The sequence below is a fragment of the Dromaius novaehollandiae genome, chromosome 18 (genome assembly GCF_036370855.1).
Source record: "Dromaius novaehollandiae isolate bDroNov1 chromosome 18, bDroNov1.hap1, whole genome shotgun sequence".
NCBI classification, from domain to species: Eukaryota; Metazoa; Chordata; class Aves; order Casuariiformes; family Dromaiidae; genus Dromaius; species Dromaius novaehollandiae.
Genome location: NC_088115.1, coordinates 4,634,265 through 4,655,387, shown reverse-complemented (window position 1 = coordinate 4,655,387; position 21,123 = coordinate 4,634,265). Strand labels below are relative to the sequence as shown.

At 55.1% G+C, this 21,123-nt stretch overlaps 1 protein-coding gene across 1 annotated transcript in view; it reads left to right on the top strand.

The window, feature by feature from the left end:
• NTN1 (netrin 1) overlaps nucleotides 1–21,123 on the top strand; it is a 121,913-nt gene that overhangs the window by 94,436 nt on the left and 6,354 nt on the right. The window contains exon 5 of the mRNA XM_026120599.2: nucleotides 10,887–10,961. Coding sequence (XP_025976384.2) covers nucleotides 10,887–10,961 — 75 coding nt within the window. The remainder of the gene's footprint in view (nucleotides 1–10,886; nucleotides 10,962–21,123) is intronic.

Here is a 21,123-nt window from a genome sequence, read left to right as displayed (position 1 = left end):
ACACTGCCACCACTGGGACTGTGCTGGCCTCTGGCACAGCAGCTGTGCCATGAGGACAGCGTTGGGGACAGCAGGGCTCCTGGCTCAGAGATGACTGCTGATGCTGGGGACCGTGCTCACAAATCCTGGGTACTGCGGCCAAGGCAGGAGCTTCGGACTTGCAAGCCCAGCGTCACTGTGAAATCTGGTACACAAAACATTTTAATGAGTTTGAAAGAAAACGAACTGGGTCTCTCCCTTTCCCGGGAAATGGCTGTTTCTCAGCAAAATTTACCCCCAGCACCAGCTCTCAATTGCATTCCTCCCAGAGCAGAAAGCCGGATTTGCTCCCAGCTCTGGTCACATCCTGCCCATGCACCCGCACAACGCTTTACTGCACTGGTCCAGCGCACAGCCCGCTCAGCTGGGGAGCTGCTGTCAGCCCCGGGATTTATAGGGTGGCCCATACTACTGAAGACAGATGGTTTCCTATTAACGCATTTAATCATGTCGACTGTAGCTCTCCGCAAGGCTGTGTCTCCAGGGGAGGCTGCGAAAGGCAATTCTGGAGTTCGTCAGCAGTTGGAGAGCAGGTCTGGGGCTGCCGCTCTGCCGGCCGCAGAGGGCTGGGGGGTACGTTTCCGAAGGGAAAGTGTCCAGCAGCGATTAAGTGCAGTTGGGGCTGGCGCAGCGTGTCACGCACATTTCTGAGGGCTGAGCAATGGCCTCGGCATCAAGCTTGGGGATCTGCTTCTGCAGGGAATGGGTTGGAGATGCGCCTCCGGACCCGGAGCCTCAGGGCTTGGAGTGCCTCCGGACAGGAGGTGCTGGGGCCAAGCGCTGCCCCCGTGCCAGGCAGGGCCATGCCAGATGCCTGGGTCCGGCGAGCACCAGCAGGTGAGGGCAAAACACGTGAGCCCCCCACACCAGCAGTGGGGAGGGAGGGAGGTGGTGGCAGCCCCTGTTTGCGTCCTGCAGGACGCTGGTGGCCCCACTCCAAAGACCTGGTGCCATCCGAGCATCTGGCTATGCTGGAAGATGTGGAGGTGGGAATACTACTGTGGGCTCAATCCTTCAAACCGCTCAGCCTCTGCTTTCCATCCTGGCTGCTCCAGGCGAGAGGCTTTAATCTAATTACATGCTTTATTTGCGCCAATTTGTTTTTCAATCAATCTTGTTCAGCCAGAAGAAAGGACGCTACTGTGGGCTCATTTGCACCTTCTTGTTCCAAGGGAGAGGTTAATGGCAGTTATCCTTGCTGGAAATGCCTGCAGGACTACAGATCTGGCTCCCTTTTTGCACTGGGCGCTGCCTGGCCTGTTTCAGAGTCATATTTTTGTGATCGCTTCCCTTGGCGCTGTCTAGCAAAGGGGAAAAAGTAAGTCCCATATTCAGCTACAGAGCAGCCTGGCTGTTGCATAAGGATCTCTCTGAAACGGGCTGTTTCATGAGGATCCTTTAAACGCAGCAGCACGCTGATGGCATGGGCTGTGCGTGCGGCAAGGAGCAGGCGGGTTTGCCTGGCTCAGGTCAGAGAGCTCCTGCCAGCGGGTGTGCTGGGGCACTCAGCCTGTCACCTGTAGAAGGGTGTTTGCGAGGGGTTTTCAGTGCTCCCCGGAAGGGTCCTGGGGAAATGCTAGGGTCTACAAAACAGGGAAAAAAATGGTGGAAATACCTAAATTAACACATTTTTCCTGCCTATACAAGGCTGACACAGTTTGCTCCTACAGTGGCTGTGCCAGTGCATCAGCCAGGGCAGCTGTTCTTGTTTTCAAGGCTAAATGGCAGAGACAGCCCCTGAGCACCGTGTACACACGTGCTGATGCAAAGCATTCCTGAGATCGCTTTGGAGACCAGGAGATGCTCTGGGGCCTTTAGTCCACCTTTCCATGGAGAGCAGGCCTTTGGTCACAGACCCTCTCCAAGGACACCTGGAGAGTGGAGGGGCTGGGTCTCGGGTGATGGGACAAACCCTCGCCACGCTGTTGGGGCTGACAGGGTTCCTTGGTGGTGGTTGGTTTAGCCACACTCCAGGGTTGCAGGACTGTAATTCTGATGCTGAAAGCCCTGGGTCAGCTCAGGAGGTGGTTGGGGATGGAGAACAAGGTCTGGAGTAAAGAATGAAGTGAGGAGCCAAGAGGGATTTAGTCCCATCCCCAGCATAAGGGACTATGTTGGACGAAGCCTTGCCTTGAGCCTAAACTTTCCTTGCATTCAGCCCTTCTGGACACAAGCTTACACAAGTCTAGCGATGCATAAATACCCTGATTTCACTCGACCACAAACACACAGGCTGTCTGCAGGCAAACTGGCCCTTGAGAAGAGCCCGGATGTGCCGGAGCGTGCATGGGATTTGCAGACAGCCCATTCTTCACCCCATGTTCCCATGTTCCGGCCAAGCTGGCTCCAATATCCAACTCAGTACTTTTCAACCCTTGCTGAATTGCAGGCCCCAAAAAGCATTGCCAGTAGAGCTGCAAGGCCACACAGCTCAGCGCAGGCCCATACAAGAGGCTTGCTTTGCATTAGGACTTAGCACAGACCCTCTAGAAGCAGACCCAGACCTTCAGGATCCCTGACCACAGGCTGAGAACAAGGGGATTGTTGCAAGTCTGAGACAGTTTTGTACATCCCATAACGTGCAGCTCAGGCCCAGCTCATCCTAAGTCCAAGGCTTGCAAATTCTGCCAGGAGCTGGTAGCACAGGATGCACTTCCAGGGAGGTGGCTGAGGCTGCTCAGCCCGAGGCCGCTCAGCCTGAGGCCCTGGCTGTCCCGCAGCCAGCCTCAAAAGCTAGAGTCCTGATTTGAGTGTTAGATTTGCAAAGGGCATTATGCACATCAGCTGGGTCATCGCCAGGCAGGGGAGGAAGAGCCAGCTTAGTCATAACAGACTCCACCACTCTGCTCAACGTCCGGACCAGGGAAAGGGTATTGCAGGGGGTGCCGGGCAGAGCACAGAAGAAAGGATCCCACTGCTAAAGTAAATAACCTGGGAGGGATTCTCTGTCTTAAGCTTGCTTTTACATTAAAGAAGGCAGTTCTGAGACAAAGCATCTGACTTGAGTCCAGCCAAAATTAAATTGCAGCATCAATTCCTTGCAGTCAATGTGCGGTCTGCGAGCCAGAGACATTGTACCCAGCACAGCCCCTGCCGCTCATCACACAGGGAGAAACCTGAAAGCAATCAGCAGGCTGCATGCCCCTGAGCCAAACGCGTGTGGGCTTGGGAGCAAGACAGTCCTCAGTGCTGTGTTCTTCTGCCATTAGTACCTCGTGTGCAATAGCTTTAAATCCCATCTATACGCCCTGTGCAAAGGAAGGGCTACTCCAGAGCATCTCCTCCCTTGGGACGCGTGGTCAGCAAAGGACATAAGTTAGAAGCTAGTCTGGAGTGAGGATGTTGGGCCAGCAGAGCTGGCACTCTTCAAAATTAATTTAACAGTCATTCACTGAGACTGATGGATGAAATATTAAAATAATTCTTTGGGCTAGAAGCAAGGGGCAGCTCCAATGCTGGCGTGACGAGAGAAAGAGAGAGAGTTTCATGGTCATTTGGGGAAGATGTCCACAAGTCTGGGGGCCAGAGGCATCCCTGCAGTAACTTCTCAGAGCTAACCCTGGCACGGGGCAATCATTTTCTGTCCTGGTGCTGCAGTGGCAGATAGCATATTAGTCACTACATTTGGCTGAGAGCTGTATGACTCTTAAAGCATGGCTTCCAGCACTTTGGGATGTACCAACACGGCTTACAGAAATGCTCTCCCTTCCCAGCCCAACCAGTTTCTCCATACAGCACTAAGCACCTGCCTGAGCCCACACTCAGCCACGCAGTGGGAATGCAGTGCTTCTGCTCTTTCTTCCCCAAAGGCTGACTCCCAGTCTGTGAATGTCCCCTCCGTTCCTTGGGCTTTTCCTCCATACTCCCAACCATATGCTGAAGATGTTCACTGCTGCCCTCTTCGGATTTGAAGGCTTCTCTTACAAACTGTCTCTTGGGTTTGGAGACTTATTTCTGCAGTGTGAGCAGTTTGGATGAAGTGCACAGCCCCATGGAGATGAGGTGGATTTCAAGCCCTGGAGCTCTGTGAATCTTTAGCCTTGCAGGCCAGAGGTTGTCCCCTTGTGCAGAGCATGGACAACTCTGGTTCTCCTAACAGATCCTCCATCCCCCAGCAGCGCAGACCAATCCTTCCGCCATTCCCATGTCCCAGAGCCTGTCTGGAGCCTTGTTCCCTCAATAGGTTGGTTGAGCCAAGGGTGTGATGGCTGTTGACAGGACAACAGGCCGTATCAGTACTTTGTGGAGCACATTTTGTTGTAGCTTGATGGATTCAAGAAACGCATTGATGCAGACAGCATTCATACCTAGGTTTTAGTTCAGATCACCGTCGGCTCAGCTGCAGAGCCTAGGCACAGACCACATCTGAGACCTGAAATTCCCGGACATTCAGTGAAGGGAGGGTTTGCTTGGGTCCATCTTCAGCATCACTGCAATGGCAGGGCCCATCAAGACATGGCAGTGTCTCACATATGGATTTTGCATGTCCATGCTCAGAGACAAGTCGCATCTCTCAGGCTGGAGCAGAGCCCTACCATGAGTTTGGTGGCTGTTATAAAGCCAGAAGAGGAAATGACTTGTGTGCTGGACCAGCAGTTTGGGGGAAGTTCAGCCATTCTGCACCAGGATCCAGGCTTTCCAAACATGGATTTGCCCAGAGCCATGAAGGGCCTCAATGCTCTATTTGTCAACACAGTCTTCTCCTTGCATGGAAGGAAATCAAGGCAGATGTAGGATTTGATGTGTGGACCCACACCTTCATTTTGTGGCTCGGTTCCCTTCTCTGCTCAGTCACTGCCTAGTATCATGTCTCACTTGGTGCAAAAGGGCGATGGGGAAGCCCAGACCTCCACCCCACAAGGCAGCCACCCACCAAGCCCCAGCAAGAAAATGCAGCCCAACAGGAGCCCACAGATAGAAAGCGGGCAGGCGCCCTTCACTGGCTAAAATTTTGAGGCCAAATTGTCAAAGCTGGGTATTCCCTTCTAGACCACAACACCTACACTTTGGATCTCAGCCCACAAAGGTATTTCGGGCCCTACCTGGGGGAAATCAATAGGAATTTAGCTGCATAAATTGGGATTAGAAATCTGAATACCTGTGGGGATCTAAGTCTTATATCTGCATTTTGAGTTAGGTACCCAGGCCAAGAAATGTGGCTTTAATCGTTCTATCATGTCAGAATCAAGGGGCCTTTAATTTCCGTTACCGACATGTGGCTTTCACAGAGGCTTAAAGATCATTTCTGAACTGCAAGCAAAGCAAGTTGCAGTCTCAGCATAGCTCCTCCTTGTGAACATGGCTCCGCACCTTCTGCTAAGGCCGGAGTGGCCGCTGTCAGCATATTTTGTCCTGTACAGCCCGAAGCCCAAAAGAGCAGATGGGCACCAACAGTCAGGAATCGGGCACATTGGCAGAGCATGGGGTAACCAGGTCCCCAGCCCTGGCCTTTTCCACAGCTCTTTTGAGTTTCATGCTAATAGTCCCAGCCCTGCATTGCCAAAACAATCCCCAAAAATGAAGAAAAACAGTCTTCAAAAAGTGCAACTTTTGAAAAAAAAATAAGCAAAACAAAAAAGGTGTTTAGCTGTGAAAACTCTTTGCTCAGCCAGGGCATTAGTTATATCAAGGGGATGGGCTGAGCTGTAAAGCTGCTGAATGCTATGCTGACACATTTTACTAAGCTGTGATGGACACGAAACAGCCGCCCGCCACCTGCTCCCAGCCCTCAGCAATGCTTGCAGAACAAGTAGCGCCAACTGCGTGTTTTCAAATTCCCTCTCGTTCTGTTTACCCGAGAAACACAGAAAGTTTGTGCTTTCTCATAGAAAAGCATCCGGTTGCTCCCAGCATGGTGGGGTTCGCGGGGAGACGCAGTATGCCTCCCCTCAGGTTGTGGTGTGTTAGGAGCAGCAACATCTCCAGGTGCCTGGTTGTGATCTTAGCACCAAGCGAGCTGCATCTTCTTTTGCTTAGCTTTTGAGTCTTTCTAGTTTCAGTTGCAAAACTGGGGAGCTGGAAAGAGGAGAACAACGTCCTCCATGTCTTCAGGAGGAGAAAAAAAAATTAATCAAGAATTAAATGTAGAAATTAAATTGAATGTAGAAATGTACTACTAGACATGTAAACTAAATACAGAAACGATGCCCAAGTCAGCTGCCCTATGGAGCTGAGCTGAGGAATCTCCACTCCAGCATTGCACCCTTGCAACCTGGGTGGATAAGACCCATCTTCCCTACTTACTAGCCCACATCTTAGCTGTCATCTCTCAGGTTGCTCCCCATTGTAAAGCAGATATCCTTCACCTCTTCTTCAAGCAGCCGTGTTTCATTTTCGTCCTGGTCTTTCAGTCAGTCTCAGACATCCACCTTCCAAGGTGAGGTACCCCACACCGATCCTCTGCAACCTCACTAAGATGCACCAGAGAGACCTGCAGAGGAGGGAGCCTCTCATGTCGTCAGGCCAAGCACATTTGTCTGGGGACTCTGTAGGCTTGCAAGGAGGAACAATTTGAGGAGAAGATTCACAAGAGTCTCCTATCCCAGCAAAGACATGCACAAGTTACTGAAATAGCATTTGAAGCATTCCAGCCACCAGTAAATCATGTCTCTCCTCCCTTTTCAGCCTGCTGCCCCCTCCTCCAAGCTTTGAGCTTGGCTCTGTTATCATCTTCCATCAAGGGACCTACAGCCCAGCAAGCCTTCCCACCAGAGCCCAGGCTGCTGAAATATCACTTGATGGACAAGAGCAAGGTCTTTTTCAGTCATTAGGCAGCATTAAAATAATATCCCATAGCATTCTCTCTGTGCACTTGGCTCACGCAAGCGATGATCTTGCAGTATCAGTCTCAAGTTTGCAGCACCACTTGCTGGCAAACACAAGCACAGGGCTTCATTTTGAGAGATTTAATTTGTCAGCCCAAAGAGGCCCCAGAAGACCTCCGAAGTCACCCATGAGGCAGGCAAGCTCTCCATGCAGGAGACTGAGGAAATGAACTGGGGCAAATCCCCCACTGATGGGAATCAGCCCTGGCGTCTGGTGATTTACACTGATTTACACCAGCTGGTTCTGGCCACATTGAGTTCAATTTAAACCAGCTGAGGCTCTGGCACAGCCTATGGGGGGGGGGGGGGGGGGAGGGAGGAGAAAAAGAAAAAGAAAAAAAAGAAAAAGAAGGGGAAGGGAGATTGGGGGTGTTTCACTATGAAAAGCAAGGACAGATCTAAGCTGTGACTGGGTGTCTCAAACCACAAATCTGGTTTCTGTGCTGGAGCAAGTGGAGGCTGTGGTGCTGCCCGGCCAGGCTCATGGAGTGGCTTGGCCAGGCGGTGCCTGTTGTCCAGCACAGCCTCTCTGGCCGGGAAGCTTACCAGGATGGGTTTCTGGTAGATCAGTAATCTCAGGCAAACTGAAGTGTCACAGCAGGACTGTGGGGCCTGGGAAGCTCAGATGTGTTTAGGGACACTTTCCATGCAAAAAGTTGCTGAAGAGATGTGGGCCGTTCTTGTGAGTGCTTTGGACCAAACTCTAGAGTGATGATTTTTATTTATTCATTCATTTACTTATTTTGTCTGGGGGTGAATCCCCACAGTCCCTGCAGCAGTGCTGCAAGGATGGAGAAGGAGCTGCTTTCGATGAGCCCGTTCAGCCAAGGTGGCAGGACCCACTGGCTCCCAGCTCTCCAGAGCGAGCACAGGACAAACCACCGGGTGACTGCCTTGGTCCGGATGGACCCTGGAGTTGAGCCTGCACAGAGCCGTGGGACACGTGGGTCAGGGAACCGGGGTGCCCAGCAAGAGTTCATTTCCTATCGCTAGTGCTCAGAGCTGGCTGCTCTCCTTCACCCCTTTGCCTGGCTTGGATTTAGCTGGGGATGGGAGATCCATAGCTAGAGGTCCTGGGCTTTGTCCTTGCTCTGTCACTCACTTTCCACCTGCCCTTGAGTACGTCACCTGTGTGTCAGCCTCTCTGCTGCAGCACAGGTACAGCAATCTCTGCTTCTACTTAGGGGGTGCGATGCATCGTAAGTAATGAATATTTATAGAGCTCCACGATTTCTATGCCAGAGGAGAACGAGGCATTCATCATCATGATTATCATAACCCCATTAGTGTCCTGAAAACATTAGCAATCCACGGATGAGCAGAATCATACTGGCTGCCTAGTGAAACAGCCCAAACGCCTGTCTCTCATCAGTCCCTCGCTCGGCCGAGTAGGCTAAGGAAAGCCTTCCTAGGCTGTTAAATCCGTGCGTTCACATTTATTTCCTTTGTAGTCTTTTCCTTCCATCTTCATGGCCAGGAATATTTTAGCAGCACGTTGGATTAGCAATATTTCTGTTCCCTTGGCACGTGCTCCATAGCATGAGCTGGTGGCATTTGCCACGTTGTACGTGTGAGCCATACACGGGCTTTGCGGCAGCTGGCATGGGAAGTCCAGTGCATCAGCAGGTCCCTGGGGTCTGGCCAGCCCCGTTCCGTGACGCCACACAGCAGCATCCCTCTGCATGGCAGCATCCCACTGTGTGGGCATGGCTGGTGCTTTGCTAGCAAATCCCCACCCTCTGAGCTATGAGCACTGCCTTCCCTCTTCTGCCACCACAACTGGGCTCTGACAAGTGGGTTTAAACATTTAGGATGAAACCTCGGTGCATGGGACAGCTGAGTGATTTTATCAGTACCAGTGCTATAGGCGATAGCAACAGGAACAGCAAGATAGTAGAAAAAATTGAGTGAAAGCTTTTTGGCATTTTTTTAATGGAATATCCACTCTTGTCTTAATGTAATTCAAGTTCTGCATGATGTTCAGGATGGCATTAGGTGAAGACAACAAAGGGGAGGCAATGGTTGCTGGAACTTCTGGGTCATCGTCTCAGCTTCTCGCTTTCCAAGGACTCATGGCTGGTTGAAGCTGGGTGGAGATCTTAGCTGGGCCTCTCAGAGCAGGAAGGTGCCCCATTTCAAATAATAGCTTTTGGTTTTGGCCCTGACTTTACTTAGGTCTTATGAAAAGAGCATCCACTTACTACTCTGTATGCTCTTCTGAGGAATGAGAACAGAGGGCAGTGCTAGAGATACCCAGGTCAGGAGGGTGATGATGAGATGAGGTGACTGTCCAGCTGGCCATGGTGAGGAAGGACTGGGCTGCATGCACGGATCAGAGTGAGGTCTTGTGACGATCTTGGTCTGTTCGAATGCTTAGCTCTCTGGATTTCCCCCTCATCAGTCCCCAACTCAGAACTGAAAAAGAGGTTGCTGCTTGGATCAGGCCAGGTTTGGATGTGCCATCAACGGGAAGGGTTGGTTGGGGGGATCTGAATGCACTGGGAGACCTCATGGAGCATCTCCTCTCCTCCTGAGGAAGCTCGCCCTTTTTGTGAACCTGGGTCGCACACCCCAGGACACCTGCCACGCTGAGGCTGGTGTCCGGAAACCTCACTGTCCTCCTTGCCTGGCTGGCATCTACCACTGGAGACCACCTCCGACACAGGGCCACGTCCCAAAGCTGGTGCCTTTATGAGGGGTAACTCAACCCACCAAAATCACCATGTAGATCTGGGGTTCAGCTACAGGAGGAAGAACAGCCTATCCCCCTCCCCAGCTATCTCTTACAGCTCCCGTTTTCTGTCTTGGAGGTGGCTGGCATGCCCCAGGGATAGCAGGTTTCCTACCTGTGGCCCCTTTGTACACGGCAGAGCAGCAGAGCTGTTACTGGGAAGTGCTACAGCCATTTCAGCTGTGATGGCCACCTCCCCACTCCTCCCCTCCCCATGCCTCAGTTTCCCCTCCCAGCCTGCTGGAAGCGTGAGCTTTTCTAAGAGGGAACTACTTACCTGTGCTCCTACTGCACTTGTGAAGCGGGGTCCCGAGCTCTGCTGTGCCCAGCACAGGGCTTAGTAGTGCTATGCGGGAGGCGCGGGGGGATGCTTCACCACTTCTCATCGGCGGGAGGCTTTGCCCGGCCGCAGCACCGCGGGACGTTCCCGGGGCCGAGCGCACGATGCTGCCCGGCTGCATCCCGCACGGGAGCGGGGCCGTCCTGCCACAGGCAGCACCAGCAGCAGCTCCTGCAGCACCAGCAGCAGCTCCTGCAGCAGCAGCTCTCGGCGTCCCTGCAGCTGCCCGAGCCCGACGGCACGGCTCCAGCCCTGCGAGCCTCGGCAGCGGGGCCGGGCCGCCGGCCGTGCCAGGGCTGCAGCGCCGGCCACCGCACTGCCCGAGCGGAGCGGCCGCGTCGCAGCGGTGGGGCCCATTAGAAACGCAGCGTTCCTCCTGGGGTATTTTATTTGCACACTTCACTAGAGTGGACACCAAAAGGCTTTGCTAATGCTTCATGGGCTGCTAATTTCCTCGCTGACCCGCATTGTCGGAGGGCGACCCCAGCCCGAATCGCCCGGCAATGAATGCCAAAGGCTGACACCGGCCGGGTTAGGGGTGACAATGGGGCCTCTGTGGGCTCCGGGCAGGCTCCGGCTCGGAGCTGGAGAACAGGGGGAATTTGTGTGGCTCTCAAAAGCTCTGGGTGGCACAATAAGGGAGGCCCCGGGGTCTCCCAGGAAGACAGAGGCAGCCCAGGGAAGCCGGGCTGGGGGCGGCGGGGCGGGAGGACGGGTTCCTTTGTGAGAGGCTTTCTTTAGAAAGGCAGGTTTTTCTGAATGCCCCCTCAGACGACCCAATCGGGGCCTGGCAGATGGATATCACAGGCACGCTGCTTATTCATGGCAGGCTGCAGCTTTGAGCCTGTTCCCCCTCCACCCATCCCCCCCCCCCCCCCCCCAGTTTTTATTCATTTTAAGGCTAATTTGTTTTGTTAATGTTTTCTTGCCCTCCCCCTCTCGCCCTGTCCAGATTGTGACTCATACTGCAAGGCGTCCAAGGGGAAACTGAAGATCAACATGAAGAAGTACTGTAAGAAAGACTACGGTGAGTTGCCCCTCCGTCCCTCATGGCCATGCTTCCAAGGGAAGAGCCGTTTCGAGATGCACCAAAACAGCATCGCCCCTCCCCTGAAGCACGCTCAGCCCGTTCCCCAGCGCGGGATGACCCAGGATGTGGGTTGTCAGTTGGGTCCCAGCTGTGGTCAAGTCAAGGTGCCCCGGCCGGGCTCTGCTGCAGCCAACCAGTATATGAGCATGCGCCAGGTGCTGGGCAATTTGGGGCATGATTTTTTCCTGGTTTGGAGAGGAACCCCTGGGTGGTAATGCTCAGCGGAGCTTGAGTGTGATGTGTTGCTCATAAAATCTGAGCCCCATGCTCAGACAGTCCCCCAAATCAGGGTCCCTCTCCTCCCCAGGCTTCTCCTGGATTACCTGTGCCCCAGAGCCTGTGGCTCTTCTCACTGCATTTATGTGCAGTGGGGACGAGTGGCAGGCAGTTCACCATCATCTGGGTATGTCTCTGCCCTGTAATCCATGCACAAATTTGTAAAGAGAGTGGTGCAGCCCTGGGACGGGGCCCAGGGAGACTGCAGGATCCCCATCTTCAGAGCTATTCAAAAATTGCCTGCTGGAGCAACCTTGCTCTAGGTGCTTGGACCAAACACCTCCAGAGGTACCTCCAGACCTCAGTTCTTCTGCGATAATTTTTAACATGGGTCAGTTCCAGGTTTGGCCACCCATGACCCCACAGGGGGTGGCTTGGGCAGAGCTACAGAGGGGACTTTCTTCAGGCCACACCAGAAGAAACCTTTCAAATCCCCCCTGGGGCTTTGAGCACGCAGTAAAGCAGCCTCAGGCAGCATTGCACAAGGCTCATCTCCACCTCGGTGAGTCCCTTCCTCAGGCCAAGAGGGGGTTAGATGGGATCAGCCCTGCTCCGAGTCCTGCCTTCATGCAGCATGAGTTCTTCTGCCCCAGCAGTGCCAATGCTCTTGGGATGAGCTGGGTGGTAGGAATGGGACCGACTTGGAAAGATCAGGCAGAGCTGGTTAAATATAGGGCTATATAGGGTTAAATATAGGCTCTGTGTCAGGGGATGTTTAGAAATGATGCTAAACGTATATGTTAGAAATCAGTTCACCTCCCCCCACCCCCAAGGTTGCAGTGGGGGGATTTGAGTGTCTGAGTCTACAGGAGGGTCAAAAACACTCAGGAAAACATGATCCATTGGGTTCGATCCAGGGATGGGGAAAGGGCCGTGAGCAGATGGGACTGCCCAGGTCTGAGCCCATCTCAACGGAGTATCTCTCCCGTTCCTGGGTGCAACGGCAAAGCCTGCGTGCTCCTGGAGCCAGCTTATGCCACCCAGCAACGGGACTCAGGGCGAGAGCGAAATGCGGTTGCCTCTATGCAACTTGCTGGGTACCGCGAGGCCGAAGCAAACGGCGCCTGGTGCAATTGCTGCAAGACATATCCCGGCATGTCCTCTTTGGGATCTGCCCCAAGCAGGCAAGGAGTAAGTGAGGGGGGGGGTTGGTCCCAGTTGGGGTTTGGTCCCAGATGGGTGTCAATCAATCAGCATTACTGCACTGTTACCCCTATCCCCTTCATATAGAAGTCTCCCGGAGGAGCAGGGCTACCTCCCCTCCGCTCCAAACACTCACAGCAGCAGCTAGGCATATCCGGGAAGTGTTTGCCAAAGCAGAACGAATTTCCATTTAACAGCCCTTCACAACGTCTTCCTCGGACAAGGCCGTTCGCGGCAGGGACAGACGCGGCCGCTGAGGGATGCTTCGCTCTGGCTTTGTGCTCTGACGGCTCCCGGCGAGCCCGGGCGAGGAAGAGCACACAGGCAGGCAGGGAAGAAATACACAGGCTTTTTTCCTAGGAAACAAGCCTGCATTTACAGAGTTAAACCCCGACGCGTTTAGCGTTTCCAAGCCTGGGTTTTGCTGTTGCGGGGGGGCAAGGAAGGGATTTGGGCTGGAAAACAGTAGCAAGCCGGACTTTCTCATGCAGCCGCCCCTCAGCATGGGGCTCGGAGGCGAACACTGCCTATTTATTCTTCCATTACCCACACGGCAAACAGGTTTCAAAGCAAAAAGAAAATCCCTTCGGCAAGGACGAGCCGCCAGAGCTGGACGCGCTCGCAGCCCGCATCGGGAGAGGCCAAGCCAAGGTCTGGCCATGCTGGTAGCAGCAGCCGGAGGTGCAAACATCAGGTGGTGGAAAGGTGCAAGACATCCCTTTACCTTAGAGAAAAGGGTTTAACAGCACAGGGGAATATCTCTGCCGGACCATGAGATTATTAAGGACAGGAATGGAGTGGGGCTGTGCTAAAGGCTGCTGAAGGCGGCGGGTTGCCCGGTGGCCCAGGCCAGCGCTCGGGTTCTCCGCTGTCTAATAAGTTGTGAGCTCTGACAAATGCTTTCCCCACGTGCGGTGTATCCAAAATTTTGGTTTCCTATCTGGCTTCTCCAGTGTCTCGTAAGGGTTGAGCTCACACTGGAGCTGTTTCTTTCCGAGCGGGACAGAAAGCAGCTGCTGAACTGCAGGAAACTCGCAGGAATTTACTACCCATCTGCCGGGCTGCTTCAAATCGGCCGAGGGGGTTTGGAGATGGAGCAGAGAGACACGTGCACAATCCGATCCTTTCGCCCGCATTTCCTCGGGAAACGACACTAGAATGAAAACGCGCCCTGCAGCCCGAGCTGTACTAGCGGCTGCGCCGGGCGCATCTCCGGGGCAGCAGGGCAGTGCCGGTGCTTGCTCGAGGAGCAAAGAGACGGCCCCGTCATGCTTTCGCCGCTTTGCTTTGCCGAATGCGCAGTGGGGGGGATGAACATGTCTTTCTAGCGCCGCTGGGTTTGGGCAAAGCCTTCTGCTTCGTCTTGTTTGAAGCCGTGACGGGGGCTTTTGGGCTTCAACAGCCTGTTGTTACCCGGCGAGATCCTGGGGAGAGGAAGACAGTTTAAGAGCCTGTCCAGAAGCTGCGGAAACCGACAGGGCAATGAATACCTCTAAAGGGGGGAGATGCTGGAAGAAGCCTTTTCTGCACCGCTTTTATCAAGCAGCGACATTTGTTTGAAAGGAAAAGCTGGGGTGAGCGGGCGTCCCGTCCCGTCCCGCTGCACGGCACTGGGATGCTCTGGCCATGTGCGATGCCGCTGGCCCCGGGGGAAGCTCGACGAAGAGCTCGGCGGTTCCCGCAGCGGCAGGGCAAATTTGCTTTTTCCAGGCACTGGCAGAGCGAGCAGCCGAGGTGGCAGCCTGGCAAAGGGCTGGTGCTGGAGGGGCCCGGGCGGGAACGCCGCGGGGGGGAGCGGGCCACGGCAGGGCCCCCACGCCAAGGGCCGGCCACGCTGGCGGCTTCGCCGGCGGGGAAGAAAGGGTTGAGAAGGTGCGCAGAGGGCTGATGAAGACTTTCTGCCTGACACCACAGCGGGAAGCCAATTAGGAGGCTCTTTTCCTCACCGTTACGCCAGCATCGCTGCGCTGAATGTCCTAAAAGGCCCTAATTAGCTTGAACAGAGTTACTTCTCCTCTGAGCTCAATCGGGAAGCTATCATCCGCCCGGCGCTCCTCAATGGGGCTTTTTAGCTCCCTCTTTCATTCGACAATTCAAAGGGGATATTTTCCCTTATTTATTTTTTTTTATCTGTTTATGTTTTTCTTTTTTTTTTCTTTTTTTAAATCAGGCGCTTTCCCGCGAGGTAGACTGGGTGCAAATATTTAGAGTCAAGCAGCGCGTGGGGAGGGCGGGCTGTGTGATTTGGGGGTGGTCAGAAGGCAACGAAAAGCCTTTTCTGGGTTTATTCCGGCTGCCTGGCAGAGCTCACGGGGGGGCTCTGCTCCCACAAAAGCGGGTGCAAGGGCTGGCTTTGGGGGTGATTAAAATTAGCCTGGGAAAGAGCTGGGGGGGCTCTCTGCAGGCTGGGGGGGCAGAGCCCCACTGCTGAAGATGATTCACCCTGCAACAGCTCCCCCACGGCCCGAGAAAGTTTGGGTTTTGCCTTGGAAAAGGGATTTTTTTTTTTTTTTTAATTAAAGCAGGCGGTGCTGGTCCAGCAAATCAGGCAGCTCCAGCCCGTCCCCGCCGCAGCGGCCCCGGAGCAGCCACCGCTCTCGCCCTCGCCCTGACAGCGACGGTGCCCGAGCTCCACGTTTCCCCCCCTGCCCGGCCCTCAGAAATTTGGAAAAAAAAGGAGGAAATTTGGAGAAATCTGGCTAGGCTTTTGCCCGGCAAAGGGCTTGCTGCGCCCGGCACGCTCAGCCGCCGGACACCTCTGCCATGCCCGGCGGGTGGTGGAGCGCGGCATCGCCGAAACGGCCCCGCTCGTGGAGCCGCCGGCTTTCGCAGGGAGATCCTGGGGGCTTCCCGCTGGCCTTGCAGCGCGGTTAATCGGAGCCAGCTGGGAGGCTGCGGCAAAAGGCGGTGGACTGAGCGCCGGCCTTTTGGAGGGGCCGGGGGGCTTTCGCTTCTGCAGGGCCCAATCCCGCACGGATTCGCACCGGATTTTTGCCCGGGGTGTTTTGCCGGGGGAAAGCGAGCTGGCGCCCTTGGCGGCGGGCTGCGCACTCCCCCGAGGCGCGGCGGGGAAAGGGGGGCCGGCACGAGGCGGCGCGCGGAGCATCCGCGGCTGCAAGGTGAGATCATCTGCTCGCTTTGCCCTTTCTTGGAAAAAGCCTTCCTCCGCGGAGCCTTCACTTAGTCACCCCCTTTGTTGAGAGACAGCTTGGCAGGGTCTCGTGGAAAAAGCAAAACGTGTTTTTGAAAGGCGACTCGAAAAGGGGGGGGGAAATTCCACGTAGAAATCTAACCCGGGAGACAACGCGGGGGGGGGGGGGGGGAATGTGGGGAAGGGAAGGACCCCGGCCCCGATCCCCCCCCGCCTTTGCAAGCCCCTCTGCCGCAAGCATCCCTGGAAGAGGTTAAGGTGGAGAAACCCCGTTCCTGGCCCATAAATTGCGAAGAAATCCCTCGCCGTAACTGCATCCATACGCTCCGGCCACGGTGCGATGGCGGGACGGGCGGCGCGAGGGTCGCCCCCTCCAGCGCAGGGCAAAAGAGAGGGGGCCCCCGGGCCAGCCGCGATTAAGGGTCATAAATCTCCGATATTAAACTGGTAGGAAATAATTGGCAACTGGGTGCAGGCGAAGCTCACCGCCGTGTTAAAAAAAAAAAAAAAAATCTTGTTTTAACACTTTGCTCCAGCCGGAGCGGCCCGAGCCCAGAGCAGCCTGAGTGCTGGCATTGCCTTTTGCCGATGGTTGGAGCAAAACTCCCACGGGCTCCAGTCGTGCGGTGAAAAGCGACTCAGCCTTTTGGAAACTGCAGGCTTAGAGAGGGGGGGACATGTGCAAAAATGGTCCCAATCCCCCGTTTCCGTGAGTCCTTGGGCAACCGCACGGCGAAGTCAAGCGGCCCAGCTGCAGGGCTGCCAGCTCCGGTCCTGCAGCCGCCTCGGCCCCAGCTCGCGTTATCCTGCATGATGCTGCAGGTTTGCTCGGAGAGCCCAGCCCAAGGTTCCCTTCGGCAGGGAAAAGCTCAAAAACAGGAAATTTAATGCAACCCCCCCACAAAGTAAATTTAAAAAAAAACACCCACAACTGATTATTTGCTTTAAGCCTCATTATTTTTATGGCAATCTCATGATTTTTTGGGACCTTGACTCATGGTCTCCGAATGCTGCGGGGGGAGAGGGGGGGGCTGCTTTTATTTAAGCCTTTATGCAGCTGCCCTCAAATATGTTGTTTTGAGGGTTTGGGGTTTTTTTGTTTTTTTAAATCAAACCCCCCCCCCCCCCTTGCTTTTCATCTGCAACTTTGAGTCCTCAGGTCTTGTGGCTGGAGGCTCCAGGCCAAACCCCCGGAGCAGCCTGGTAGCGCCAGGGGCTGAGAGCTGAGAGGGCCGGGCCGGGCCGCCAGTGGGTGCTCGGTGCTGGGTCCGGCCGGGCGCCCGGGCCCGCAGCCGCCCGGGCAGCGCTGGGCCAGCTCCTGCTCGCAGCGCAGGGCAAGCGCCTGTGGCCAGGCCACCGCAGCTAATCCGCAGGGGTCCGCATGGCCTGCCGCGCTCGCCATTCGGAGGCCTCGGTTTTGGCTAACGGGCTCTTTAAAACGTGCCGGGCCCCTCGCTCTGCCGCCGCCTCACAGCCCCTTCCCCAGGGCCCCGGCGCGTCCGCGTTAGAGCAGCGGGCTCAGCCGTGGGCAGGGAGCGAGGGGTGACGCCGGCGGCTCCCCAAAGCCTCCCAGGGCCGAGCGCCAGGCCGCAAGGCAGCAGGCCGCGGGGCACAGCAGGCCGCGGGTCGCAGCAGGCCACGGGTCGCAGCAGGCCGTGGGGCGCAGCAGGCCGCGGGTCGCAGCAGGCCGTGGGGCGCAGCAGGCCGTGGGGTGCAGCAGGCTGTGGGGCGCAGCAGGCCGCGGGTCGCAGCAGGCCGTGGGGCGCAGCAGGCCGCGGGGCGCAGCAGGCCGTGGGGCGCAGCAGGCCGCGGTCGCAGCAGGCCGCGGGGCGCAGCAGGCCGTGGGGCGCAGCAGGCCGTGGGGCGCAGCAGGCCGCGGTCGCAGCAGGCTGTGGGGCGCAGCAGGCCGCGGGTCGCAGCAGGCCACAGGGCGCAGCAGGCCGTGGGGCGCAGCAGTCCGTGGGGCGCAGCGGGCGGGCAGCGGGGCGGCCGCCGGGCTCGCGGGCGGCCCCCGGCTCCTTGGCGGGCCTGGGGAGCTGGACGGGAGCCACGGCTCGCTGGAAGGCGGCGGGAGCGCGCGCGCCGTGAAAGCTGTGACTCATGCGATTCTCTTCTCCCCTCAGGGGGTGCATTGCCGGCGCTCGGCGGCCTCGCGCGGCCGCTCGCGGGGCACCCGCCGGCCTCGGCGAGCCGCAGCGCCTCTGCCCGCTGCCAGGGCTGCGGCGAGCCGCTTCGCCTCCCGCCATCGGGGGGGCCGACGGAGCAGCGTGCCTGCCGGGGGGAGCCGGCCGCTTCCCGCTGCGCCACGGTCGCAGCCCTGGGCACCGGCTGCCTCCGCAAACCCCCCTGCCCTGGGGACCAACCCCACCGTGAAGCCTGGGGAGCTTCAGCCTCGGCCAAGAGCGAGGTTCGCGCTGCCCATGGGCACCCAGCGCCGGAGACCCAGCAGTATTTGGGTGCTGACGGAAGTGGTTGGTCAGCTGGGGGATTTCTCAAAAGCATTTCGTGAAAAAAACAGCCCCTAAATGCCCTAAAAAGCAAGGAATCCAGCCAGCTTAGGTGCTTCTGAAAAATCCTCCCAGCACCTCTCTGCATCCTTGGGAGAGGATGGGGACGATGAAGAGCCTTGCCTCCAAAAATGCCCACATTCATGGGTCAACTTCGGGTCTGAAGTGACCAAAACAGCTCTGAAGATGTTTGAAAGCCCCTCTGCCCCTGCCGCGCACGGGGTTCAGGGAGCAAACCCAGGCAAAGGGCTTCATTTTTGTGTCCTCCTACCACAAAGAAGCGCAGACGTAGCAGAGACACTTGGCCAGCGTGACCAGCGACCGGAGGAAGCAGGATTTGAAGGGCCACTTCTTTTCCTTTGGCTCTGCGGAAACCACGTGTCCTAGATGCAAAGTTAGGACATAAAACTTGCTGTCAATGAACGCAGCTGCAGCAGTGCCAGCCAAGCCTTCACCTAAGCTTTCACTCCTTCCACTTCATTAATAAAGGGGAAAAAAAGGACGGGGCCTTGACATCAAAAAAATACAGACTGTGTATTTTAGACCAGAGTTTCCTGTAACCACCTCTCTCCAGTTCCTTTTCATTCATTTTCTCCATTTTGTCAGTGCGGACCAAGGCAGGTCAAAGGTTTAAGCTTTTTTGGAAAGATTTGTTTCCAAAAAAATAAAAATTGGCTAATCTGCACATTTTGTTACCTTCACACCAGACTGGGAAATACGTGGTCAGAGCTTAGGGCTGTGTGGTTTTTTTCTTTTCTTCTTCTTTTTTTTTTTTTTTTTTAATGAAAGCATCTGGCATCCATGACACCCTCTGAAAAAAATACATGTATTTTGCAATGTGTTAACAAGGATTGCTGGGCTGAGCAGCTCTGTTTCCCCTGCTCTTTCATAGCTTGAAATCGGTTTGAACACTGCAGCTTTCAAGCAGTGGTGATGCTACTCCACTGTTAGTTCAGCAGGGTAAAATTTGGTTGTCACTAAGGCAGATCTGAAGATTTTCTGGTTTTTGTTTGTTTGGCTGAGATTTCTTCTCCCTCTGGTAAATCATGTAACTAAGACCGCACCCATCTGGGACTGACACGGGCTGAGGTTAATCTGTGAGACAGACAGGTGAGCAGAAAAGGTACGTCATAGATCACAAGGCATAGAAGGTAAAGGGAAAAAAAAGGGAGAAGAGGCTTGAAGACTCAGTCAAAAAGTGTTTTGTGGTTGAACTAGAGAGGCAGGTCAGAAAACGGAAAATGCAGCATGACTACATCTTCCACATGCGCCAGCCCGCAGCGTTCATGGAGTGATTTCTCTTTACTTTGTCTCCTGTCCAGTGCTGGAACTTCCACTGGGTTTTTTCTCCTCTTCTGTCTCTGATTTTATTGATTCCTCTCACCTCACAATTAGCAAATAAACACATGAGGTCTGTATAGTCACTTCCCAATGAAGCTATTTTCCTGGAAGACAATTTTAGGAAGGAGAAAAGTGTTTATTCTCTCCACAGGAAGTCAAGGAGAAGTAATCTCAGCCGATCGCTGCTCCCATCCTCTTCTGCCTTCTCTGTGCCGTTTGACTGGCAGCTGTCAGAAAAAAGTGCATACATATGGCAGAAGATGCCTCTAGGCTTATCTCTGGTTCCTCACCACACTGCGTGGCCAAATGCCTGGTTTTCTTCCCTCCGTGTGTTTTGAACCCTGCTCCACAACACAGACATCTTTATGAATGGGACTCCAGCTCACACCATGAGCTCCAGCCAGAGCAACAGCCAGAGAGCCTGGATGCCCAGGCTCTGCTCTGGAGCAGGGTGCCCAACCACCGCTCATCACTCGCTTCTCTTTGCTCCAAAATGGCATGAGGCGGACGAGATGAGGACCATGAGTTTCAGAGGTTGTTGGAGCCTTTGTGTGCTTAAGCCTCAGGGCAGTTGGTGTGACATGTGGAAAGGGCTACTGACGGGACGCACATACCTGGAACATCACTCAGGAAGATCACAGCAATGCCCGGCCAGAGGAATGGCTGGGAGGCACAGGCATGGGTGCAGTGCCCAAGGAAGCAGCCCCATGGAGGAGGGAGGAGAGGAGGGCTGGTGGATGTCACCAAGCCATGCGGAGTCTGACATGCAGGGAGGCATGTCTTCATCAGGGAGGTCCCTGCACAGCCAACTCCCTGGAGGATGTGCCTGAGCAGATGCCAGGAGAAGACAACCAGGCATCTGCAGGGACTCCATGATGCTGCCTAAAGCCTTGCAAAAAGACAGGGAGCCCTGTCACTCCGTGACCTGCTCAGGACCAACCTGGACCAGAGCCCTGGTGCTGACCCACAGGACAAAACCATGGGAGCTCCAGTGTTTTGTGAAATCATACATGAGCTGAGTTGTCCCCTCAAGTGCCTCATTCCATGGGAGGACGCTGGAAGCAAATCAGTGTCCATCACCATCTCAGCTCTGCAACTTCTTTGCAGAAGATACCGAGAAGTGTCCTCTCCTGCCTCGATCACCATGCAAAGTTACCTTTTTGCACCGGCTCAGCAGTACCGTGGGCCACTGTTCCTGCTTGGATGCTAAGTGGTGAAGAGATACAGTGATGCTACACATGGACTCGGGACTGCACTTCAGGAAAGAGCAGGATGTTGAGAAGTGGAGGGCTGAGTCTTCGCCAGGTTTCTCAGGAGGTTTCATTGCAATCCATATGGCTGCAAGTGTGTCCCTCTTTAGGGCTATACAATATGAGCTGTGGGGCTGGAAAACAGCATGATTTTGAAGTTCTTGTGCTTATGGATCATGTCTGTCCTCCCATCTCAGTATTCCTCTGGGAGCCTGTGATCTCCTGGTTACCCGCCTGGACCTTCCATGTTTTGCCTGGCTGCTGCTTCCAAGATACTCTCTAGAGTGCTACAAGCCTGATGCTGCAATTCAGCATATTAAAAGAAATGTTCAAATGAGTCCACCAGACCCAGAAATCCAGACTGGGCTCTGTCACTGACTCATCCTTATGATCACTGAGCACTATCTTCAGTCCTTCACTCTTGCTTTTCA